The sequence below is a fragment of the Rana temporaria genome, chromosome 6 (genome assembly GCF_905171775.1).
Source record: "Rana temporaria chromosome 6, aRanTem1.1, whole genome shotgun sequence".
Taxonomy (NCBI): Eukaryota; Metazoa; Chordata; class Amphibia; order Anura; family Ranidae; genus Rana; species Rana temporaria.
In genome coordinates, this window is record NC_053494.1 from 157614110 (window position 1) to 157638572 (window position 24463).

Consider the following 24463-nt stretch of genomic DNA (forward strand, 5'->3'; position numbering starts at 1 on the left):
TGATGTTTTCTGAAAATGTAGGAGGAACAATACAAAGCAGAGGGGCGAACAATCCTCGCAAAGCTCTGTACATACAACAAATTAGATACATAAAATAAAAAAGGGGAATTGCATGAAAAAAATGAAGCACCTGGTCCTAAACAGGGCTTCTAGTAAATTTAAAGGGTAAATAGCTTCCTTTACCTTACTGCAGTCCTGGTTTCATGTCCTCATTGTTTGTTTTTGCTTTGATGTTGCTGTAATTTCTCTTTGTTCTGGACACTTCCTGGTTGTCTGTTTCCTGATCACCACAGTACTGGGAATTTCTCACTGTGGTGACTAATCAAGGAGGTGTGATTACTGTGTGTCTAAAACTTCTCAGCACCAGTCCAGTTTCGTTTTGCAAAACCTTCACTGCCCTCTATTGGCTCTTTGTCTCTGTACATCAGAGAACCAGGAAACAACAGCAAAAACGAAACTAAACTACAGGTACATTATATGATTGGTTTTTATCTATTGTTAATAATTTTTAAAAGGAATCAGTTAACTATTATGTCTCTATACCCTGTAAACTGTCATTTCAGCAAAAAATGTTTTTCCTTTAGTGACCCTTTAAGTGTGCTAGGTGGTACCTAGGCTGGATAATTTGTAGCTTGGTTTACTCCTAAACTTGAGTGGGACTGTGATTCTCTCTTTGGTCAATAGGTAGCATTGTTACCTTTGACATTAGTATGATAGATTACAGTTAATTCAGGTTATGAGTCAATGTGCTTTCTCAGCCAATCAGCAGGAGTTTCTTTGGCTGCTGAGGCTGCTGGGATAGTCTATTTATTTGGAGAGAGTCAGATGATTGGGGTTCGTTTTCACCTGGGCTGCAGCCTGCATGGGTGTGTGTGGAGCAGCAGCTGAGGCCTGAAGCTTGGGGCCTAGCCACATGTAAAGGGGCTCAGCCTAAGGGGAGCCTGATTGCTGCCAGAAGGCAAGGGAGAATAAATTGCCAGAGGGTCAACCACTCTTGTTGCCGGAGGCAGGTGCAAAAGGGATGGAGTTCTGAAGGAATGCAAGGGCAGATGCTTCACTAGCCAGGGATGGTGAAGAAAGTGGGAAAGGAGCGAACTCATTCAAGAATACAGCAGGTAGCTGTAAGTAAAGGTTGAAGAGAAGTACAGCAGGTATCTGTGAGTAAATTTGAGGGATACAGTGGGTAGTCGCACTATCCGAGAAACCAAGCGGAAAGTGTGGATGAAGCTTGAAGATTGCAGCGAGTAGCTGTGAGTGAAGCTTGAGAAGTCCAGCAGGTAGCTGGGAGCTTAGCTTGAGGATCTACAGTGGGATACTGTGAGTGAAGTTGTTGCTATAGGAGACAACAGTTGCTACAAGATACAGATTGCTGCATTCAGCTTAAAGGCCCTTATTCTGTATTGCTGTCTGCCTAGCGCTTTTTGTCTGTGGAGTCTGTCTATCCCCTACTCCTTCATAAGGGGGGGCTGGGATTTGGGGACCTCCTTGTTAGAGGGGGCTTCCATATTCTGATAAGCCCCCCACCCGCAGACCCCCACAACCACCTGCCAGGGTTGTGGGGAAGAGGCTCTTGTCCCCCATCTTGAGGACATTTGGCCTGGTATGGTTCAGGAGGAAGAGGCACATGCTTGTCCCCCCCATTTCCTGACCTGCTGGGCTGCATGCTTTAATAAGGGTATGGTTTTTAGGGGGATCCCACACAGTTTATTTGGCTTTTGGTGTTCCCCTTAAAATCCATACTAGACCCGAAAGGCCTGGTATGGATTGGGGGGTCCATGCTGTTTTTTTTGTTTTATTTTAATTGTGGACATTGTTTTCATATACAAGTCGCACACAAGTCACATGTATATCATGCATGTGCAGCTTTCATGTGACTTTTGAGGGTTTACATTGAAGTCTATGTCCCTCAAATCGTATTAAAGTCGGACCAAAGTAGTGCAGGAACTACTTTAAAGTTGCATGTGACTTTAAGTTGCACAGCTATAAATGGTACTCATTGGGAGACATGAGGTGCGACAAGTCGCAAAAGTGTGAATGGGGCATAAAAAATTGAAAACCCATGCAACCCCCACATCTTAATGCTGGTAAGCTGCAATATACAGCATTACATTATTGTCCTTGGATTTAGATAAAGTAACATTTTTAGGTTGAGGTTAAGGCATATAATCAGCTGTCTCAAAACATTAATTTCTGAGTGCAGTCTATGTAGACCACAGATAAGCAAAATGTTACCCTTTGTTAAAAGTCAAAAACAAAGCTCTCATCTGCATCTTTAACAAATATTCCGGTCTCAGATATACACAGAGAGCAGCATGACTGTCACAGGAAGAACAGAGCTGTCTTTGGTATGCAGGCTGCATTTGATAGTTTGGCATCCTGTTCTCTATGCTGATAGCTGCGTCCCAGGGGAAAGACTGGAAGAAAGATTTGGCTCACTTGGTATGGATTGGCGAGCAGTTAAACTATTCATAGCTATAATTTCTGTAAACAGATTTAAGGAAGATTGCTGCTTTAAGTGTTAGAATGATATGAACTCTTATGTATTAGACCGGGGAATTACTTTTAAATCCCAACTCTTGTTAAATTTAAATTTTTCATTATAACAAGCCCAAAACTTGTTAAAAATAAAAAATGCAGCTTTCACTACAATACCAAAGTCCTGACACTGTTTCCAGTGGCACTCTGGTGATACTCATCTTGATTGAATGGCGGGAGCCATCATTCAACCCACTTTCTTTGAGCCCAGGCTAGTGATGATGAACCATGGCACCCCAGATGTTGTGAAACTAAATCTACCACGATGCTCCACCAGACTGCAGAGTGCATGAGCATCATGAGAAATTGTAGTTCCAAAACATCTGGGGTACCAAGGTTTGACCATCACTGGCCCAGGCCACCACGGACACATCTCATGGTCATGGTCAAGGCACCATCAGGTCAGCCTGAGCTCACAGTATAATGCTGCATATGCAGCGAATAGTGTTAACATCATAACGTGAGCACCATGCGCTAAATATTTGAGGACCCTGCTTGTCAAGTAACCATCCAGAAAAAAAATAGAAAAATTGTATATATAAGAAAAGTAAAAAAACAAACAAAAGTGATGTAATATGGAGAGCCCCAAGGGAGCCTCCTCCAATCTGGAGTTTGGCTTCAGGTGTTGGCGATAGGTCACATATTGAGGTTTTAGGGAAGAAAGAAATGCTAAGGTAATGATGTTGTAAAGCGCTGCGTAAACTGTTGGCGCTATATAAATCCTGTTTAATAATAATAATAATATTAATAGGGAGGGAGGGTTCAAATGTTAGCATGATGATAAGTGCTTGAAATAGGCATAACATTTGCCTTAAAGTAAATCTTGATGCGGCTTCCACATTTTACAGGCTCATTGAAAGAGCATTCCTTTGCACGTTCTTGATTGTTCCAGTAAAATGTTTTCCCACGACTTTCATTCAGGATTCAAATATTTACCCAATTTAATTCCATTAGAATTTTTTTATTTTTTTTACAGGCTTTTGACAAATTAGGTGGTATTGAATCTTACCTAAAACATCTGAAGATGCAAAATCTAAATTACTCTGAATTATCCGCAAAACAAAAGGAAGCTGAAGCAGAAATCAGAAGATATACATCGGATGCCTTCCAGAAGGGGCATTTTCTCATAAAGAAGTCACCTCTTAAGTAAGTCTTTTAACTTAACAACCCATTGTATGGTCAAATGACACACTTGCTGAGTGATGTTGCATCAGATTGTGAAATTTGGAATACTTCAGTGATTTGTGATTACATGACTATGCTTGATCTTACAGCAACAGGTTATGCGTGCAAATGTACTAGAGCGCCTAGGATGTATTTACCATAATGGTATTCATGGACCAGTGCTCAGTACAGCAAGGTTAAAGAGGACAGCACCAAAATACAGAATATATACATTATTTTATGGGTTTCCATAGTTTGGTTCCTTCTTCTGGTCATCTCTGGCTAAAGGCATCAAGTAAATTATAGAGGGAATTAAACATTTCTACCTTTTCTTGTGTGGTGGTCTGTACAGCTGAAAAGAACTTTGAATGAGCTGCCTTAATGCGAGACAGAGCATCCTAGTGCAGTATACAAACAAGGGCCTAAATTCACATTAGGGACACTTAAGCCTCGTACACACTATCAGTCCATCTGATAAGAATGGTCTGAAGAACCGTTGTCATCGGTTAACCGATGAAGCTGACTAATGGTCCGTCGTGCCCACACACCGTCGGTTAAATAACCGATCGTGTCAGAATGCGGTGACGTAAAACACAACGACGTGCTGAAAAAAATGAAGTTCAATGCTTCCAAGCATGCGTCAACTTGATTCTGAGCATGCATGGATTTTTAACCGATGGCTGTGCCTACTAACGATTGTTTTTGACCTATCGGTTAGGAATCCATCGGTTAAATTTAAAGCAAGTTGGCTTTTTTAACCGATGGTTAAATAACCTATGGGGCCCACACACGATCGCTTTTGACCGATGAAAACGGTCCATCAGACCGCTGTCCTCTGTTTAACCTATCGTGTGTACGAGGCCTTAGGGGTCTATTTATAATTTTTTGCACACAGCTTTCACCAAGGATTTACAATTTTTTTTAACTGACTCTAAGGCCTCGTACACACGACCGAGTTTCTCGGCAAAAACCATCAAGAAACTTGGTGGGAGATATTTTTTTGCCGAGGAAACCGGTCGTGTGTACATTTTCGTCGAGGAAACTGTCGAGAAACTCGACGAGCCAAAAAGAGAGCATGTTCTCTATTTCCTTGACGGGAGTGGAGAAAATTGGCTTGTCGAGTTTCTCGACGGCTTCACAAGGAACCCGACGAGCAAAACGATGTGTTTGGCCCGTCGAGTTTCTCGGTCGTGTGTACGAGGCCTAAGATTATTACGTACATCTTGGGTGATAGTTGTGTGAATCTTGGGTGAAAATAATAATACACCTATTGGTGTATGGGTTACGGGTTAGATAGAAAGTTACGGTTACAGGCAGCATTGGAAAAAAGATTAGTTGTAGCTGAATGGAGCTTGGAGTAGGGCACTGCTTTTATTGCCTAAAAGCTAAATTATTTGTGTTATGAACCTAAAGCATACCTCCCAATTTTCTGGAATTAGAAAAAGGACCACTTCTTGACACAAAGTATGTAGGTGAAGAGCACACCCCTGTCACACTCCCAGTTACACAAAGCAGCATGAAGGCTTAGTTCACAAAAGCTGATTGGACCCACAAGTTTTTTTTTTTTTTTCACGTCTACTTCTTTTTATACTGGCTTTTTAAAATAACAAGTGGATTAATTAAGCAGTCAGATGAAAGGTTTAGTACTGTATAATATAATAATTTGAATAGGTAAATACAACTCTTTTTTTATAGAGGTCTTGCATTCAGATTGAAAAGAGAGAAAGCTAAGGAGTAACATGGGACAAAAATATTTGGTTTCAAAAGCGGGACATTTGGAAACTATCCTTGCAATGTAAAAAACGATAAGATAAGAGCCTGAAAATTCTCAGAAACTTGGAAATTAGGTCTTACTTTACCTCCAGCACAATCACAGTGGATTGCCTACTTCTAAAGACAAGCTAGAGCACAAGGATCATGCTCTGCAGCTGTTCTTAAAGTGGTTGTAAACCCACAAAAAAAAAACCTGCAAGTCAAAGGCATAATGAGCTAGTATGCATAGCATACTAGCTCATTCTCTCATTCTGAATTACTTGCCCGAGATCGAAGCCCTCGCATCGGTCCTCATACACCACTCCAGCCAGTGACATAGATCCCGGAGTTACTTCCGGGTATCGCGGGCTCTGGCGCTGTGATTGGCTGGAGCCGCGTAACAGCATACTAGCTGAAGCAACGGCACGGACATGTCATTGCTTCAGTGCACATGTGCCGATGACGTTGGCACATGCTGATACAGGGGATATCTCCTAAACCGTGCAGGTTTAAGAGATATACTTACATGTAGTAAAACGTGGTTGTAAAGGGTTTTCAACCACTTTAGGTCATATGTTTTAAAGTGTAAGAATATTTAAAGTGTAACTAAAGGCACTTTTTTTCATTTTAAATAGCGTAAGGGAGGGTTGTAACTCCTGTCAGATTTTTTTTGCCATCAATGTCCCATAGGGGAGATTTCCCTTCATTTCCTGTTCCCTAGCCAAAACAGGAAGTGAGAAAAAAATCCCTCCAAAGTGTGGGAATTCTGGGTTGTCACCAGGGTTACCTGAACTAGTGTCCCCATTGAAAGATTTCCCCTCTATTACTGCTCTGGTATCAACAGAAAATTTAGGATTTTCTTATACTTTCACTTTCAATGATAACAGTAAACAGGACAATTAGAGAGGGTGAATCTCCCTAAGGGGGGCACTGACAACTGTAAAAACTGACAGGTGTTCTAATCCCTCTCCACTCTATCCAAAGCTACAAAAAATGTTTTGCCTTTACATTTTAATGTATTTTTTATAAACATTTATCAGAAGGTCCAGAGGTTAATATCTGTTGCCTCAATATATTAAGATATTACTTTAATGTTAACCTAAATTACTTTTTCAGCTGTCTTTAGTAGAAGCAGATTTCACATATTAAGAAAGGTGGATGAACAAGAAGGTTAGCAGTATTTAAATGATGATGGATATGTGCGAAGCAGCTGTTTGTCTGAACTTACTGTCATGTCTAGGAGCAAACAGTAACAGCCACCCCCCACCTTCAGCACAGTGACAACAGGTGTCTAAACATCTATTCACAGTGCATTTACTTCTCACATTAAATCATTTCTAGGCTTAATTAAAAACTTGTGTAGAGTTACTTTTAAGAAAAAGACATTGGCCTGGATTCACGTAGCACTTCCGCCGACGTATCTCGAGATACGCCGCGTAAGTGTAACGATGCGCCAACGTATCTGTGCGCTGTGCCCATAGAACTAGATACGCCTGAAAATAGGCTTCTTATGACCGACGTAACTTGCCTACGCCGGCGCATATTTACGCTGGAGGCATATGGGAAATTCGATTCCCATATGCAAATGAGTGAGATACGCCGATTCACGAACGTCCTTGCGCCCGGCGCATTAATATACGCTGTTTACGTAAGTCGTAAGTCCGGCGTAATGTTAAGCCTCATAAAGCAGGGGTAAGTCATGTTAAGGTATGGACCAGGGAACAGCCGTCGTATTTTACGTCGTTTACGTAGTAGTACGTGAATAGGGCTGGGCGTCGGTTTACGTCACGTCGTAGGCAGTGATTTGACGTATCTTATGGAGTATTTACGACATGATTCTTACGCATGCGTACTGGGATGCATCCACGGGACGGCGCATGCGCTATTCGTTCGGCCCATCATTTGCATGGGGTCACGCTTCATTTAAATGGATCACACCCACCTTCCACCTACTTTGAATTAGGCAGGCTTACGCAGAGGAATTTACGTTACGCCATCGCTGGGAGCGAGTGCTTTGTGAATACTGTGCTCGCGGCTCTGCTATACGTCGGCGTAGCGTATAATCGATACGCTACGCCGGCATAACTATGCGCCGATCTACCTGAATCCGGCCCATAATTTTTAATGAACACATTATATATGGCAAGGTACTGTAGCTTGTCTTGCAGTCATTTTCAGGGAATTTAAAGTTCAGCTATTGTACATATTAAGCACAATGGCTGTATAATATTTGAGGTCCCTAGGGTTTGGTTGTACGCATGGCCATTTGTTTCTTTGCCATTAGTGAACATTATATAATTAGATACCCAATGCAAGAGTAATCATGTGTGACAGTCAGTATATAGCAACTAGATTTCCGTAAGAAAAAGGGAATTATGATAAAATTTCAAGGAAAGATTAATAATGTTACAAGGAGGTCACCTGCTCGAGCTGGCCATACATGGTTCAGGCTTTTTCAGCAGTCTAAGTAAAATAAAAAAACTGAACCAATTCCCTTATCCACATGTTCGAGGTGGATGGGGGAAACCTCCCCACTGAGATATTTTATTCTGACAGCGAGGAGACTCCCTTAGTTACATAGTGGGTGAGGTCGAAAAAAGACCCAAGTCCATCGAGTCCAACCTATGTGTGTGATTATTTGTCAGTATTACATTGTATATCCCTGTATGTTGTGGTCGTTCAGGTGCTTATCTAATAGTTTTTTGAAACTATCGATGCCCCCCGCTGAGAACACCGCCTGTGGAAGGGAATTCCACATCCTTGGAGGAGGAGACTCCCTCGCTGTCAGAATACACAGATCAGCGCTGCAGCCATTGGCTGATTGATCAGCTTTTATTTGACAGGACGGTTGAACAGAAGTCAATCCATAGATCAGCTTCTGTTCAACTGCAGTAGCCACACATGGATCGAAATTTGGCAGATCCCTGCTGAATTTCGATCCATCCATGACCACCTTCGGAATGGGCCACAGAAAACAAGACAAATGGTCTTAGATGAATAACGCCAATTCTGTATGATTTAAATATTTGAGACTTAGGGCTCATTCAGGTGTGTGGCAGCCCTTGCTACCGTTCTGAAACCCGTTCTGCGGTGGAAAGCTTTTTTAGAGGGCAGTTGGGAGGCGATATGTCTGTTTTCACCATCAAAAGGCCATTGCGTTACACACAGTTGCGCCTTAATTAACTTGAATGAGATGCGTTTGGTGGTGGTACTGTCTGTCAAACACAACAGGGGTTAAATTTTTGTCATAGCCATGAAGCAGAGTGTTGCAGCCATGGCATGTGTAGAGCTGTGATTTGGTGTGTGTCCTTTCTTTGGTGGGTGGTCAGGAGGCAGTACAACCTTGGCTCAACTGCCTGCTTTTCCAGCCCGCATGACTGCTTGCATGAGCGAGCCCTTACGTGCAGGGCCGATCCGCCCTATAGGCTCACTATGCAAGCCGCTTAGGGCCCCGCAAAGCTGCGAAGGGCCCCCCAAATTACTAGAGGCCCCGCCTGGTGAGAAGTCATTTTCGCCCCCTCAACCTGCTTCTCAACTCGCTGGCTGCATGGGAGAAGAGGTAAGAAGTCAGCACCCCCTGCTTCTCAATTTAATGTAAGATGTAATTTCCGACAGCAGAACACCCCCTCCCCCCGCTTCTCAACTTTCTTTAACGTGACATGTTACTGTCGTCAGCGCCCCCTGCTTCTCATTTTTAATGTGCCATGTCATTTTGCTTAGGGCCCCAGGGAGGTCAGGATCGGCACTGCTTATGTGTATTTAAAAACATGAACAAAAAACGTAATATATTGCAGCTGTATGTAAGAGGGGGTTACTGCCCTGATTGGTTCTCCTCTGCCCAACGGGTGGCACTGGAGTTTAGGCCTACATATATTTGGGGAGTTAGGTGTTAGCGTAGGTTCACACATATGCAGGTCAGGGAGTGTGTGCTATTTTGCAGACGCGCAGGGGTACCATTGATAATTAATGGTGGCCCCATGCATCTGAAAACATGGTGCATTTTTGAGTGCACACAATCGCATGGTGCCACAGTATCATGTGGTTCCTTGTGGCTGTGTTTTAAAAAAAAAGGGTCAAGGTCTTTTTCTCCTCAGTTATAGAAGTGCATTGCAGGTGGCATAGCTGCGCTGTCCCATTGATTTCAATGGGCAGCAGGGGTGGAGGAGTGCTATACACACCGATCCGCCACCGCACCAAAGATGTGGCTAGCAGGACTTTTTTTTACCGTCCTGCTAGCGCCACGCTTCAGTGTGAAAGCCAGAGGGCTTTCACACTGGAGACAATAGAGCAGCACTTTTAGGGCGGATTGCAGGTGCTATTTTTAAAGCTATAGTGCCTGCAATACGCCCTCAGTGTGAAAGGGGTCTTACTCTAACCAAAATGAAAAAAACACGTTTTGGTATTAAATATATAATTTGACATTTGATGTCGGGAGTTTTAGTGAAAAAAATATAACCACAGAACAAAGAAAGAAAGCGAGCATAATTTTGATTCTTTTAATCCTTAAATTGTTTAAGCGGTAGGGAGATTCTTGCTTATTTAAAAAAATCTTAAGCTGTTTTTATTACTTGTGTTTGAGTGAATGGATAAGCTTTACTGGGCAAGGAGTGACAATATACATTAAATAGTGTTGTGTAAATTGTACATTACACAAGCATTCCAGTAAAAACATTTTTTTTATAGTGTCGGGAAATATTAGAACCTCTGTTAGGTGTTCTTTTGATTTGTGCCTTTTTGACAAAACTTACCTTTACTTTCTGTTGTGGCAACAGAACAGGAAGTGGGGCAAATTTCTCCAAAGGGCATACAGATAATAAAACCGTGACAGACATTCTGACTCTTCCCCATTCTACTCAAAACCAAGCTTAACTATTTAAACATTTTTTGACTGAAGTTCTACTTACTGGTAAATACATTTTGGATCTCTCTCAATATTCCAGGCTGTAATGATACATTATACACTTTTTTTAAACGTTCCTCCTAAGGAGCCCATACCGCAATGGATGTCTATGAAATGCACAGCAGGGAACTTACATGATGCCATGACGTTTTGCTATGGGGATAGTAGCCTGTATTATTCAATTGCTGGCAAGGCACTTAGGAGAAGAGGATACACCTTTTTGATTGGTACATGAAAATCTTGCAAAACAGATAACATGAGTTGATTAGACAAACATCCCAGTAGATAGTTGATTGTTCTGGCATCTCTATCCAAAACAATGTTTGTCTATGTACTGTAGCAGGGCTCAAAGCTGATCAGAATATATTTCCAAGCCTTTTGGATGTCCTAAAGTGAAGCCAGTCTCCCAAGTTCTTAATTCTCAGGCCTCGTACACACGACCGAGTTTCCGGAAACCAGTCATGTGTACATTTTCGTCGAGGAAACTGTCGAGAAACTCGACGAGCCAAAAAGAGAGCAAGTTCTCTATTTCCTCGACGGGAATGGAGAAACTTGCCTTGTCGAGTTCATCGACAGCCTAACAAGGAACTCGACGAGGAAAACAATGTGTTTCGCTGGTCGAGTTCCTCGGTCGTGTGTACGAGGCTCGAGACTTTATTTCTAAAACACACTTGCTAAAACTGGAGAGTGCAAAATCTTATGCAGCTCTGCAGAGAAACCAATCATCTGCCAGCATACTTTAAAGTTAAGGAAACATTACTGCCAGTCCTTTCTCATCCTTTCTCCGTGTCTGGGAGACCGTGTCTGTGGCAGGGAGTCCGTGGCAGGGAGCCCGTGTCCGTAGCAGGGGTTCCGTGTCAGGGGCAGGGGTTTCCGTGTCCGGGGCAGAGGGTCCGTGTCCAGGGTAGGGGGTCTGTGTCCAGGGTAGGGGTCCGTGTCCAGGGAATGGGGTCCGTGTCCCGGGCAGGGAGTCTGTGTCCCGGGCAGGGGGTCCGTGTACTTTGCAGAGGGCGGTGGAAAGTTTTTCTCTGGAAACTTACCCTTTGAAGTTAGGTTGCGTGTTATATGCCTGTGCGTGTTATACACCGATAAATACAGGTAACTATCTATGTGCATATCCACAATCACTAAACATTCCAGATAATCATCGAGGTAGATCCACCTTCAAGATTACCGACTGTAGCCTTGAATTGCTAAACTGGATGTGAGTTGCAAGATAATCTTCCCCAGCATTGACATATCTATTTCTGGAAGTATATTTTGATACTCAGCCCCCTTAAATGTGTCAAACTGAGAGCACAGAGAATGCTGAGAGACATATCTGGCATACTGCAATAATATGAGGATTCAGCAAAGACTTGTTCAGGTCGAGCAATTTAAAATTAAACATTTAGCGCTGTGATTAGCACTAGGTTAAATTCATCAGCCGCAATGAAAAGGGATTTGCTGCAAAATACTCTTCCCTTTCTATAGGATTAATTAGGATTTAGGTTTTAGGAATCAATTAATTCAATTAACTTATCATATAAAGGTTACTGAGCAGTAATTTGAAAACAAAAACCATGTGCTTTAGCCAGTTATGAGTTAATACCTTACTAATGCTGTAACAAAATGAAACCATGACTTTCATGCACTAAATCCACCTCAAGTGTCCTAATCTCCCCAGGACCTTGATTGTATGTGTTTTCTATGAAGCATTTTTACAGAAAATCATTACAAATTCAAAATCTGTAGTGTGAAGAAAATGTACAGCGAGAAATATAAATGCTTTTCGTGCTGACCTCTAAAAAATGTAATCAAAATATCAGTTGCCTTTGGAATAAATATACAGGGGTTGATTTACTAATACCAGAGAGTGCAAAATCAGTGATGCTCAGCATAGAAACCAATCAACTTCCATTTTTTTTTTTGTCAAAGCTTAATTGATCAAGCTGATTGGCTACCATGCACAGCTGCACCAGATTTTGCACTCTCCAGTTTTAGTAAATAAACCCCACTGTGACAATGGCCTGGAAAAAGCATATGGCAAGTAAAGTCAGAATAAAATCTGAACTCTTCATCAGCATACGTGTTCTGGATTAGTAATTCAGAGCTTGCTAAATAGATTACCTTTACAGTCAGATAATTAGCAAACACCCCTCCCCCAACACACATGCAATGAAATGTTCTAGAATCTACTGAATTTAACTATTCAGTTACAAGTGGTTTGTTGCTTAAGTGCTACAAGGGGAGGGGGGCTGGATAAGGTCCCCTGAGCAGTTTAATGTTCAGCAGCTGTATTTTCTGGCTGCAGTGACCCAGCAGTAGGGGGCGGTATAGTGTGCACTTTAACGCAACACTCAGTTCCCTTTTTTTGTACAAACTTTATTTGAAGTGCATCTCACTGTACAGCAGCATGGTGTGTTTCTCTGGTGCACAGTAACATGCGATCCTATGCAGTGTGCTGCCATAAAATGTCGTAGTACCGAAAAAAATCAATGATCGCCACCATTACTAGTAAAAAAAAAATATTAAGAAAAATGCCATAAAACTATCCCCTGTTTTGTAAACGCTATAACCAATCAATTTTGCGCAAACCAATCAATAGACGCTTATTGCGATTTTTTTATGAAAAATATGTAGACGAATAAGTTTCGGCCTAAACTGAGGAAAAAAATATTTTTTTTATATATTTTTGGGGGATATTTATTATAGCAAAAAGTAAAAAATATGATTTTTTTTCTAAATTGTCGCTCTATTTTTGTTTATAGCGCAAAAACTAAAAACCGCAGAGGTGATCAAATACCACCAAAAGAAAGCTCTATTTGTGGGAAAAAAAGGATGACAATTTTGTTTGGGAGCCACGTCGCACGACCGCGCAATTGTCAGTTAAAGCGACGCAGTGCCGAATCGCAAAAAGTGGCCTGGTCTTTGACCAGCAATATGGTCCGGGGGTTAGGTGGTTAAAGTCTTCAACATGGGAGAATTAACAAAAAAATTGTATCTTTATTTGTACATATTTAAAAACAAATGTTCTAAAAGCAAAGGCATATCAGCTTTGAAAACAGTCCACAGAATAATGTTGCAAATAACTCTACTAAAGTACCGGAAGACTATTGGGTAAGTTTAGAATAACATAGCAGCAATGTAGAAACTGTGTGCTTCTGGTACCAGGTATGCCATATCAACGTTTCGACAATTACACGGCTTCTTCAGGACCCAATATGGCAAGGTAGAGCAACGCTAAATATCTTATATAGAAAGAGAAGAACGTGTAAGTCTAGATACATATTTCCACATACCACAATCTAGAATACATATTATATTACATACAGATCATAAAATTATATATGAAATGCTCACATACTGTAACTGTGGTGGATCGTAAAATGTCAAAAAAGTATAGCCTGGGGGTGGGCACAGGGAAAAAGGGCAGACTGCCAACCAACGGGGAGCCGCCACAGGCAACGTATATTGCAGAGACCTGTGAAATGGTGAGAAGGTCTTTGAATATTTGTCACATAATATACAGTATATATATATGGAACTTACTCAGCGATATTCAAAAGGAGACATACTGTTAAAAAAATTAAAACATTTCACCCCTCAACACACAAAAATGTGGATCTATATACACTATGCAGAATATATCCTTAAAGTGATTGTAAAGCTTTATTTTTATTTTATTTAACAAACATGTCGTGATTACCTGCTCTGTGTAATAGTTTTGCACAGAGCAGGCCTATCCTCTTCTTCTGGGGTCCACTACTGGCACGGCTCCTCCCCTTTAGTAAATGCCCACCATATGACGCCACTATCATTTGGGTACTTTTGTGAGCTCAATCCCGAGCCCTGCTGCCTGTATCTATAGACACAGACAGTGTGGTTTTGCCCCACTCCCCATTCGATTGACAACAGTGGGAGCCAATGGCTTTCTCTGCTATCAATCTGCCCAGCGAGGAGGGAAACAGCGAAGAGAGTGGCTGCTCTCATGTACAATGCTGGATTGAGATTGGGCAAGTATAAGGGATGGCTTGGGGGGATCCTCTGACACAGAAGGTTTTGTATTACTTTATTGCATAGAATGCAGTAAGGTAATAAAAAACCTTAAGGCTTTCAAACTTCTTTAAATACATAAAACAATTATTTGGCTCAAATTAGTATTCTACTTGCCACGGAAAACTGCAAGTTTGGAAAACAGAAATAATAAAGGCCAAGACTAATTATACCATGGAATGTGAACACGTTTCCTAAAAAAGAATGAAACTATGTATGACTGATGTATGTGCAAATGACATTGCTAAACTAGGCAGGACTATAACTGTCTTATACTAATGCTATGAGGCAGACACATGGTTTATTGTATAATTAGAGACACAGAGAGCAGCATCATCACTAACAAAAGTAAGTTATTAAGTCTATATGTACCTGGCAATTTTTTCCCGTTTTCATCATTAAAAAAAAACATCATTCACAAGAACTGGAAAAACATAATGATTTAACACTGGGGTATTTCATTTATCAAATTGTCTACTCATTCTCAAAAAAAGTGGTGGGCCGAATTACTCTTGGATTTATATTGCTCTAGATCAGTGGTTCTCAACCTGGGGGACAGGACCCCCTCGGGGGTCAATTGATTTGACAGGGGTCACCGAATCCTGGGCTGTTCCTAGAGCCCATGACCGCCAACTCAGCCTCTTCGCAGGCGCCCATCTAGTTCACTGCATGGCTGGGGGAGGTGGGGCAGAGACTAGAGGTCAGCTTACTGGTGAGGAACATGAAGTGGAAGGGGCTGGAGGAGACCCTGTCTCCTGATTTCAGGATAGGTGTCACTGCTACGAGACACCACAAAGTTGGAGACACAGTGAGTAACACTACCTGTGATTATGGTTTCCATTAAAAATCTCCACTACAGTTCTCAGATCAGCAGATGACCTTCATCAAGAGCACCTAAGTTGGCTGATCAGAACTCTCCCTAGCATTTCCACTCATCCCACCCCCCACCAAGGAGAAAGAGAAGAAATAAAAGTAGAGAGAACATGGAAGGGAAAGGAAAAGAGGGGGGGAGGAACAAAGAAAAGGGGAGAGAAAGAACAAGAAAGACGGCTAGAGCGGGATGGGAGAAAAAACAAGAAATTAGTATAGAGAGAGATAAAAAGGGAAAGAAAGAAGGTCAAAGAGAAAGAGTGGTTCATCCCAAATTGTACCATAAGGGGTTTTAATATTGTACGAGTGGAAAGGACTCAGGGAGCGCTAAATGTCCATGAGTTGGGGACGCAAATTACTTGTCTTGCCTTGGCTGCGGACAACCCACGCTACAAAAATAGTTTTACTGTTAGGGGTCCCCACAACTTGGGAAAGTTTATCAAGGGGTCACAGCACAAAAGGGTTGAGAACCACTGCTCTAGATTAAAGCAGTAAGGTCTCTACACAAGGCCCACATGCAGGTCACAGCCATTATGATACCTCTTTCCCTGTTTGATTAAAACATTTTTTACAATATTGAAGCACCTCTCCCCTTGTAGTAAGATGAGTCTACATGCACAGGTGGGGAGATCTTGATCTGGAATTATCAAGGTATATAAAAAGGCAGTGGATGATTCAACTCTCCAGTATTCACAAAAATAACAGTTTTGGTCAGACTGATCTTTTAAACTAAAACTACTGCTTAAAGGGGAGTTCCAGCCATTTGTATGTTTATTAAAAGTCAGCAGCAACAAAAAGTGTAGCTGCTGGCTTTTAATAAACAGACACTTACCTGCTCCAGCGCTCCAGCGACGCGCCGGCCGGGGCTCCGCTCCTCTGCCCCCTCCCCGGCCGGCATCTTCATTCTCAGTGTGGGCACCCGGCCGTGACAGCTTTCGGCTTCACGGCCGGGCATCCACTGCGCATGCGCGAGCGGCACTGCGCATGCGCGAGCGCCGCGGCCCGGCGCCGCGCCGTGTAATTGGCCAGGAGATCGCCTAGGACCTGTGACGTGTCCTAGGCGATCGCCTACAGCAGCCCCTTCCTGAAGGCGATTAAGCTTAGTCGCCTACAGGAAGGAGGAAGTGGGACAGGAAGTCCCACTCTTCCTGAAGCCCCCACTCCCCCCCCAAAAAAATTACATGCCAAATGTGGCATGTAAGGGGGAGAGGAGTGGGTTAAGAGGAAGTTCCAAATTTGGGTGGAACTCCTCTTTAAGAAACCTAGAGTGCTCACTGTAAATCCACCATCTTTGCTCAGTATGTTTTTGCCAGCACCATAACACACCATTTTATTTTTTTTAATATTTATTAATTATTTAGGATTCTGAACTTAACCTAACTGTTATCATGTGAATGTCAATTTAGCATAGGAGTGGGAGTTCCACATTTTATTTTAGTGGAAAAACCTGTATAGAGTAGACATGTGCACTGTCTAATTTTTTTTTAGTTTTCATTTCAGTTTCATTTTTTTGTTGTTTTTTGGGTCAATCGTTATGATCGAAATTCCTAAATTCCTAAATTTGAAAATACGTAAATTCATAAATTCAAAAATTTGTAAATTTGTGATTGCGAAAATTCGAATATACAAAAATAAGTAAGAAAACACAAAAATGCCAATGAACGAAAATCTAAAAATTCTAAATAACTAACTGACTAACTAAATAATAATAACTAACTAACTATTAAATTATAGGTATTGGGATTTCCTTTCAAATTTGTCTGTTATTGAATGTAACGAATACAAATTTATCCAAAGTTACGAATTATCCAAAATAACGAATGCCGCATCTAAACAAATGGAACTGATCGAATTAATAATAAATAATATTAATTAAAATACATGCACTAGGGTTGATTTAACAAAACTGGACCATGCAAAACCAGCTCTATGCAGAAACCAATAAGCTTCCATTTTTTTTGGTAAAGCTTACTTGAATAAGCTAAAGTTAGAAACTGATTGGCTACCATGCAGAGCTGCACCACATTTTGTACTCACCAGTTTTAGTAAATCCAATCCACTGTGTTTTCTACCTTTTTATTTTTAAGCTAGATACTTTTGTTCTCCCTGGAAGTTAACTAGCAACAGCCCCTCCCCCTCCCGGTATTTCCTACTGATAAACTAAAAACTATTTAAGAACACCAACTGCCATGAAGGCCTTTATCAAGTAGGATAGCTCTGTTTACCTCTCCAAAAGTCACCACATATAGGCAAAACAAGGAAATACCTTCCAATGGGGAGAGACTGCAATGGGAACATCAGATAGAACAACTTAAGAAACGAAAATATAAAACTATACATTTTATTGTACATCAAGATAAAAAGTATTAATTGTTAAAAGGAATACGGCTTCACATATCTATATAATGGAGGTATGGCTGCCGCAACCTTAGCCAAAAAGCAAATATGAAATGGGACATCAAGGTTTTAACACTATTTAAAATAATAAAAGTGGAAAAAAAAATAATAAAAAAAAAAGTTTTGCCTTTAGAAAAAGTTCAAGCTTTTTTACTGCTTGTTAAAACCATGGAAATATAACCTAAGCAACAGAGCTAAAGCTGGTTTAATGTTATAATATGAGGTTGAAGGTAAGGATAATTTATTTGTTAATATAAATGGAAATGCATATACTTATTGTTGCTTGCTAGGAATAGCAGTTTCTGTTGTTAAGACTTATTTTTTATCCTGAACTCCTGGATAAGCAATTACTTTTTTAAATACAACAGCCATGTGTATTCTTACTTGAATTGTGGTGTACTTTGTGTATTTCTTCCATATTTGTGCAGTGATGCAGTGTAAAATGTTGACTGGTGCATTAGCTTCCTGTAACAAAGACCAGTCACTGCTGCTCTCTCTCCTTGTGCAGGTTACTGGTCTTGTATTTGCCCCTCCTGTAGCTTTTTGCAGGCCGCCTGTAGACGGTGGGCCTACTGGTCCCCTCCCACAGCTCTGCTCTTTGTACAGGCTATGTACAGCACAGTAATGATGTCACTGCTACTTCTACAAGGCAATATCTGGATTTGCAAAGCCATTTCGTGCACACAAAGTGGATTTATATCCTTTATGGCTTTTAAGGATTATATTTAAATGAAAGTTTCAGTTCAGCTTTAAGTCAAAGGCCTTCATTTAACTCTGTAATAGTTCAGATCTATTTTTCATTCCCCATTTGACTTTTTTTTTGTACATAATTAATAATTATTACCACTATAAAATATTAAGGCAGAATTAACCAATGCTTTGATCTGTGAACTATAATTTTATTTAATATTATAAATCTTAAAATAAAGAGTTAAACACAAGGGGCCAGATCCACAGACGAAGTACGCCGGCGTATCTACTGATACGCCGGTGTACTTTCAAATTTCCCGCGTCGTATCGTTGTTTTGAATCCTCAAAACAAGATACGACGGCTTCTGGGTTAGATCCGACAGGTGTATGTCTTCGTACGCCTTCGGATCTAAGATGCAATACTCCGGCGTCCGCTGGGTGGCGTCTTCCGTGTTGGGTATGCAAATTAGCGATTTACGACGATCCACGAACGTACGCACGGCCGTCGCATTTTCGAATGTCGTCTGTAGTCGGCTTTTTTTGGCGTATAGTTAAAACTGGTATTTTGCGGCGTATAGGTAGACTTGCCATGTTAAGTATGGCCGTCGTTCCCGCGGCGAAATTAGATTTTTTATTTTTTTGCGTAAGTCGTCCGTGAATAGGGATGGACGTAACTCACGTCTAAGTTAAAAAAATGAGCAGTTAGCGCAATGCAGTTCGGGAAATTTTGGGACGACGCATGCGCAGTTCTTTCGGCGCGGGGACGCGCTTCATTTAAATGAAACCCGCCCCCAACCGGCCCAATTTCAAATCCGCCGACAGAAATACACTACGCCGCCGTAAATTACGGTGCGAACTCGCTGAGGATTCGAAAATGCGCCAGGTAAGGTACGGCGGCGTAGTGTATCTCTGATACGCTGCGCCGTTCTACATCTATGTGGATCTGGCCCAAGATGACTGGTCTAAAACTGGAGAAAACCAAAGGAAGAATTAATGCCTGTGAGAATTCTGGTAGTTCACTATAGGCAACAATTCTCCTTCTCCTAAATGCTAATTGTCTTTTCTCCAGCAATAAAAACTTTAATAGTTAAACCATCTTTAAGCATTCAGCATGTTATCTGATCTTTGTGACTGTAGTTCCTAGAGTTGCCTCTTCGGTGTAAAGCAGACATGTTATTCCAGTCTCCTGTGTATCATCTTGGCTATTTCCCAAAGCATTGAAGGCGCTAACAGCTGTTGGTTCATATTTAGCCCAGGGATGAATGGAATTCAGGAAATGATTGGATACCTTCAGAAAAGAGTAGATCAGCTAACCTGCCAGAGCCCAACATCTATGGAAAATTCTCTCAAGCAACAGGAGATAATGGCGTCATTACAGGATCAGCTTATAAAGGTAAAATATAATATTTTGGCTCGGGGTCACCTAATTTTGCGGACTGTGGAAAAGTGAAATTTTTTTTTTGCTAGTTTCTTTGTTCTTGAGGGTGCAATATTAAAAAAAATTGGAATGCTCCATATTTTGAGGTCTTTAGAATGAAATTATATAAGCCTTGGAAAGAATTCTGGTTCTTTATGCTTCAGACAAAAAATAGCACTCAATGTAACATCACACAATAGTCATGCATCAGTGAATGGAATTTCTGAACTGCAATATTCTCTGCTCAGGTAATAATGCAGCTCATAATGAAAAGGTAGCTTGACCTAACAATACATGAGTAGAAAAAAACAAGCACCATTCCAGGTTGGTCCACTGATCTACTATTGCTAACACACTAATATGTGCCGGCAGAGGCAGCTCTAGGCTTTGTGAGGCCTTAGGCAAAACTTGACATGGGGCCCCAATCACACCCATGATGTGAAAAATAATTCAAGGACAAGAGCCTCTTCCTCACAACCATGGCCGGTGGTTGTGGGGGTCTGCGGGCAGGGGGCTTATCAGAATCTGGAAGACCCTTTTAATAAGGCGGCCCCCAGATCCTGCTTTTTAATAACTATGGCGACCTGGTTATGACACCTGGTGAACCCGTCCCCTTTTGACGTCATTGACTGAGGGCATGCTGGATCATTGACATCACAAGGGGTGGTGTCACCGATATTCACTGGTTGTTAGGGATGCTGGCAGCCCCTCTCCTGAGTCAGGGCTCCTAACGCTGCCTGAGCACAGCAGCGTTAAGGTTCCTGGGTGCATTGGGTAAGATAGGGGGCCGTGAGGCCCCTGTGAGTGCGAGGCCTTAGGCCACCACCTAATTTGCCTAATTAAAGAGCCGCCTCTGTGTGCCGGCCCAGCTAATAGCAGTCTTCACAAGAAAAAATAAAACAATTTTGGTGAGCTGCACGTCTAAAATCACCATTATTGTAGAATCTTCAATAAAATCACATCACTAAAAATACAGTAAGGGAAAACACAATACAACAGCATTTCACACTTATTCTGCCCTTATTCATAGCTGACCTAACATTACATGACCTTTTTAGTGAGCTCACACCTGGACTGTGTTTTGTATCATTAAACACACATGTATGTTGTTTTTTTTCCAACAAGCCTACTTCCCATTTCAGTAGATCCATTTATTGCATCGAACTGGCCAGGTGCCAAAATAAATTATAACTGAGTTATATGTGGAGTGCCAAGGTCAACTGCATGGCTGCCTGGTGCACAGTTTTAACTTGCACGTGACAGGGTCTCTGAATAAAGGCAACTTAAATGTTTACTGCTATGGGGGGGGGAGCACCAGGAATGGCACAGACTGTGCTGAGGGAACACAGATTAGGGAGGAAGAAAAGAAAAGCAGGAGATATGACAGAACAAGCTCTGCTGCCGGGGAGACACAACAGAGTTACATTTACAAGGATAGTGTCTTATCTTATCTCCCTGATATTCTCTCATTTCTCATTAGGCAGCAACAGCCTGTAAACATCAGAACTTTAAAGCTTCTGTCAGCCTTCTTCTGTAGCTGAGCCAAGACATACAATCAGGGCTGGAAATACACACATTTGAATTGCAAAAAGTGATATATAGTTTTTGAGACCAAGGAGAGGGAGAGAGTTTCAATAAGAAAGTGACTGCTTTTGGCTTAAAAAAAATGCTGAAGGCAACTTATAGTAAACATTAATGTTGGTAGCATAATTAATTATATGGAATGTGTTCTTTTGTTAAAGAACATTAATTGTTATCAAACTGTAATGAGTAAATATCCTCTGTAATATCTTTATTGCTGTGTGCTTCCCTTCCCTGGTGACAACCACACCTTCTATTTATTGTACAGACATCAGAAGGTTCGGTAAGTGAAGAGAAATCTCTCCAGTAGGGGTCACAGACAGAAATAAAAACCTGACAGAAAGTATAAAGCCACGGCCACATGGGGCAGTTCCAAATATGTCTTCTGAGACTCAGTGGCTGTACAGACACAGACGCTGTGTCCCAATAGGACATCCATGTGGGTGCCTGTCCCCGAACTTGCACCCCCCACCTGCACAGATGTCACAATCGGAGCAATAGGTGTGTGCATGCAACAGCTGCATCCCAGAAGATAAGCTATGGGACAGCCAATATAGGGATGCACACAACATCTGTGCATCTCCGTGCCAGTAAAAAAACAGCCCTGCACGGGGCATGGATGTACTCACCCCATGTAAATGAGGCCTTACTTTTCCCAACAAAAATGTATAAATAAATGAAAAATGTTTGGAGTTAGGCTGTAAAGTCTCCTTTGAAAGGTCCATAAGACTTTGGAACAGTTACTATGGGCCAGATCCTCAAAAGAGATACGCAGGCGGATCTGCTGTTCCGCCTGCGTATACCTGTTTCTATCTTTGGAACTGATCCACAGAATCAGTTTCCAAGAGATAGACAGAAGAGGTGTAATAGTTTTACACTGCCGGATCTTAAGATGCAGTACCGCGACCGCCGCTGGGGGCATTCATCGTCGAAATTACGCGTCGGGTATGCTAATGAGGAGTTACGTCGATCCTCAAAGCTTTTTCGCGTTTGCTACGTCGCCGCTACGTTAGTTTCCCGTCGCTTAGTTACACTTTTGTAAAGCAGCCCTAATTTTACACAGCAGGCGTACTGCTGTGTAAAGTATGGCCGTCCTTCCCGCGTTGAATTTTTAAATTTTACGTCGATTGCGTAAGCCGTACGGGAATACGGAAATACGCCACGCGCCGATCAAAAAATGACGTCACGTCGTGCAAAGCACGTCGGGAAATTTGCGTCACAAGCATGCGCAGTACGTCCGGTGCGGGAGCGCGCCTAATTTAAATGGGACTTGCCCCATTAGATTAGGAACGCCCTGCCCCGGACGGATTTGAGTTACACCGCCGCAAATTTCCAGGTAAGTGTGTTGTGGATCGATACCTAACTTAGGAAATTTGCGGCAGTGTAACTTAAATCTGTTAAGTTACGTTGCTCTGCGGGGCTGTGGATCTGGCCCTATGTTTCTTTGATAGCTCTACCATTTTATTGATTTTACATACTGTTGCTCCTTGATTAGCCATAGCAGAAGAATAAATGGATAGATTGTGGTGTTTATGCTCATGTCCGAAAAAATGTACCTTCTTATATCACAGACATCAATATGGATCCAGAATATAGACTCTGATCTGGAAAGACACAGTGATCCTGGCTGGAGCATCAATGAATGTGAGGAAGTACAGAACAAACTTGGTGAATTGGCTAGACAAACCAAGGTGATTCATCACTTGCTGACTACATCTATATTTCCCATTAATCTTACAGTATGCCAAACATGATATCATTTTACTAATGTGTTAAAGGGAATGTATAAACTTTTCAATGCTTTTTAAATATACAGTATACCAAAAAACCTTTGTGTCTATGTGTAGCTACTAATTATATTGTATGTACATAGGGCCATTTGCCTTCTCAAAACAGAGCTACACAACAGTTGGCCTTTACTGTTTCTTCACAACATGTAGATCTATTAGTCAGCCAACCCTTTTTTAAAAAAAAAAAACATTGCACTCCTTGTATGCCTTGTATCTTATCTCAACTGAGGTTGAAGGCTGAGAAAAAAAACAGACTCCCCCTAGTTATTAATCTACAAATCTTTATATTTAGGATGGAACTCTAGTTTTGTAGAAAAAAAGTACATACTGTAGCCCAACAACAGCAAAACAAAGTAGATTGTGTTACAATACTCACCTTAATTGTAGCAATGTCACCCACAGAAAGCTCTCACCATTTATTCATGTCATGCACCCCATTTCCACTGTGCCCAGGCTATCATGGAAGTCTGGACTGTGGGCTTAGAGTAGCACCACACAGAATGTCACTCATATTATTACATAAGGAACATTTAGTGCAGTAGTGAGAACTGCCCACTGCCAGAAGAGAGAGGACCAGCAATGTCACCGAGGCAGTCAGAAAAGCCCTTGGAGAAAAGAAAAAAATTATATACAGTATATATCTATATAGATATATAGATATATACCTATAAATATCTATATCTATCTATCTATCTATATATATATATATATATATATATATATATATATCTATCTATCTATATATATATATATATATATATCTGTATATATATCTATATCTATATCTATATATATATATATATATATATATATATATATAATGTGCTTGTGCAAGTGTAAGCCTAGAAGACGTGAAGGTTAGAGGTCTGGTATCTCTGTATATATATATCTATATATATATATATATATATATATATATATATATATATATCTATATCTATATCTATATATATCTATATATATATATATCTTTATGTCTATCTATCTGTCTATATATATATATATATATATATATATATATATATATATATATATATATATATATATATAATGTGTTTGTGCAAGTGTAAGCCTAGAAGACGTGAAGGTTAGAGGACTGGTTTAAGACATACATGTACAGGTGAAGGTTTGGGGGGTAGCTTTTAAAAAAGTTGAAGATCTGCTTCAAGACTGTAACAAAATTATGAAAGATAAGTTATGTACAAATGTGAACTGCTACATCAAAAATGACGAATGCAAACACAGACAAATTGTTTCTAAACAGCTACGCCTACATTTTCTGTTGGTGATAAGCCAGCCACTTGGCTGAGAACAGTCATTAGAGAAGGGGTG

General features: G+C 41.1%; 1 protein-coding gene across 2 annotated transcripts in view; it reads left to right on the top strand.

The window, feature by feature from the left end:
• CCDC141 (coiled-coil domain containing 141) overlaps window positions 1-24463 on the top strand; it is a 193874-nt gene that overhangs the window by 110767 nt on the left and 58644 nt on the right. For both annotated transcript variants that reach the window (XM_040357655.1, XM_040357654.1), the window contains exons 8-10: window positions 3512-3681; window positions 19595-19736; window positions 22913-23032. In XM_040357655.1, the coding sequence (XP_040213589.1) occupies window positions 3512-3681; window positions 19595-19736; window positions 22913-23032 (432 nt within the window). The remainder of the gene's footprint in view (window positions 1-3511; window positions 3682-19594; window positions 19737-22912; window positions 23033-24463) is intronic.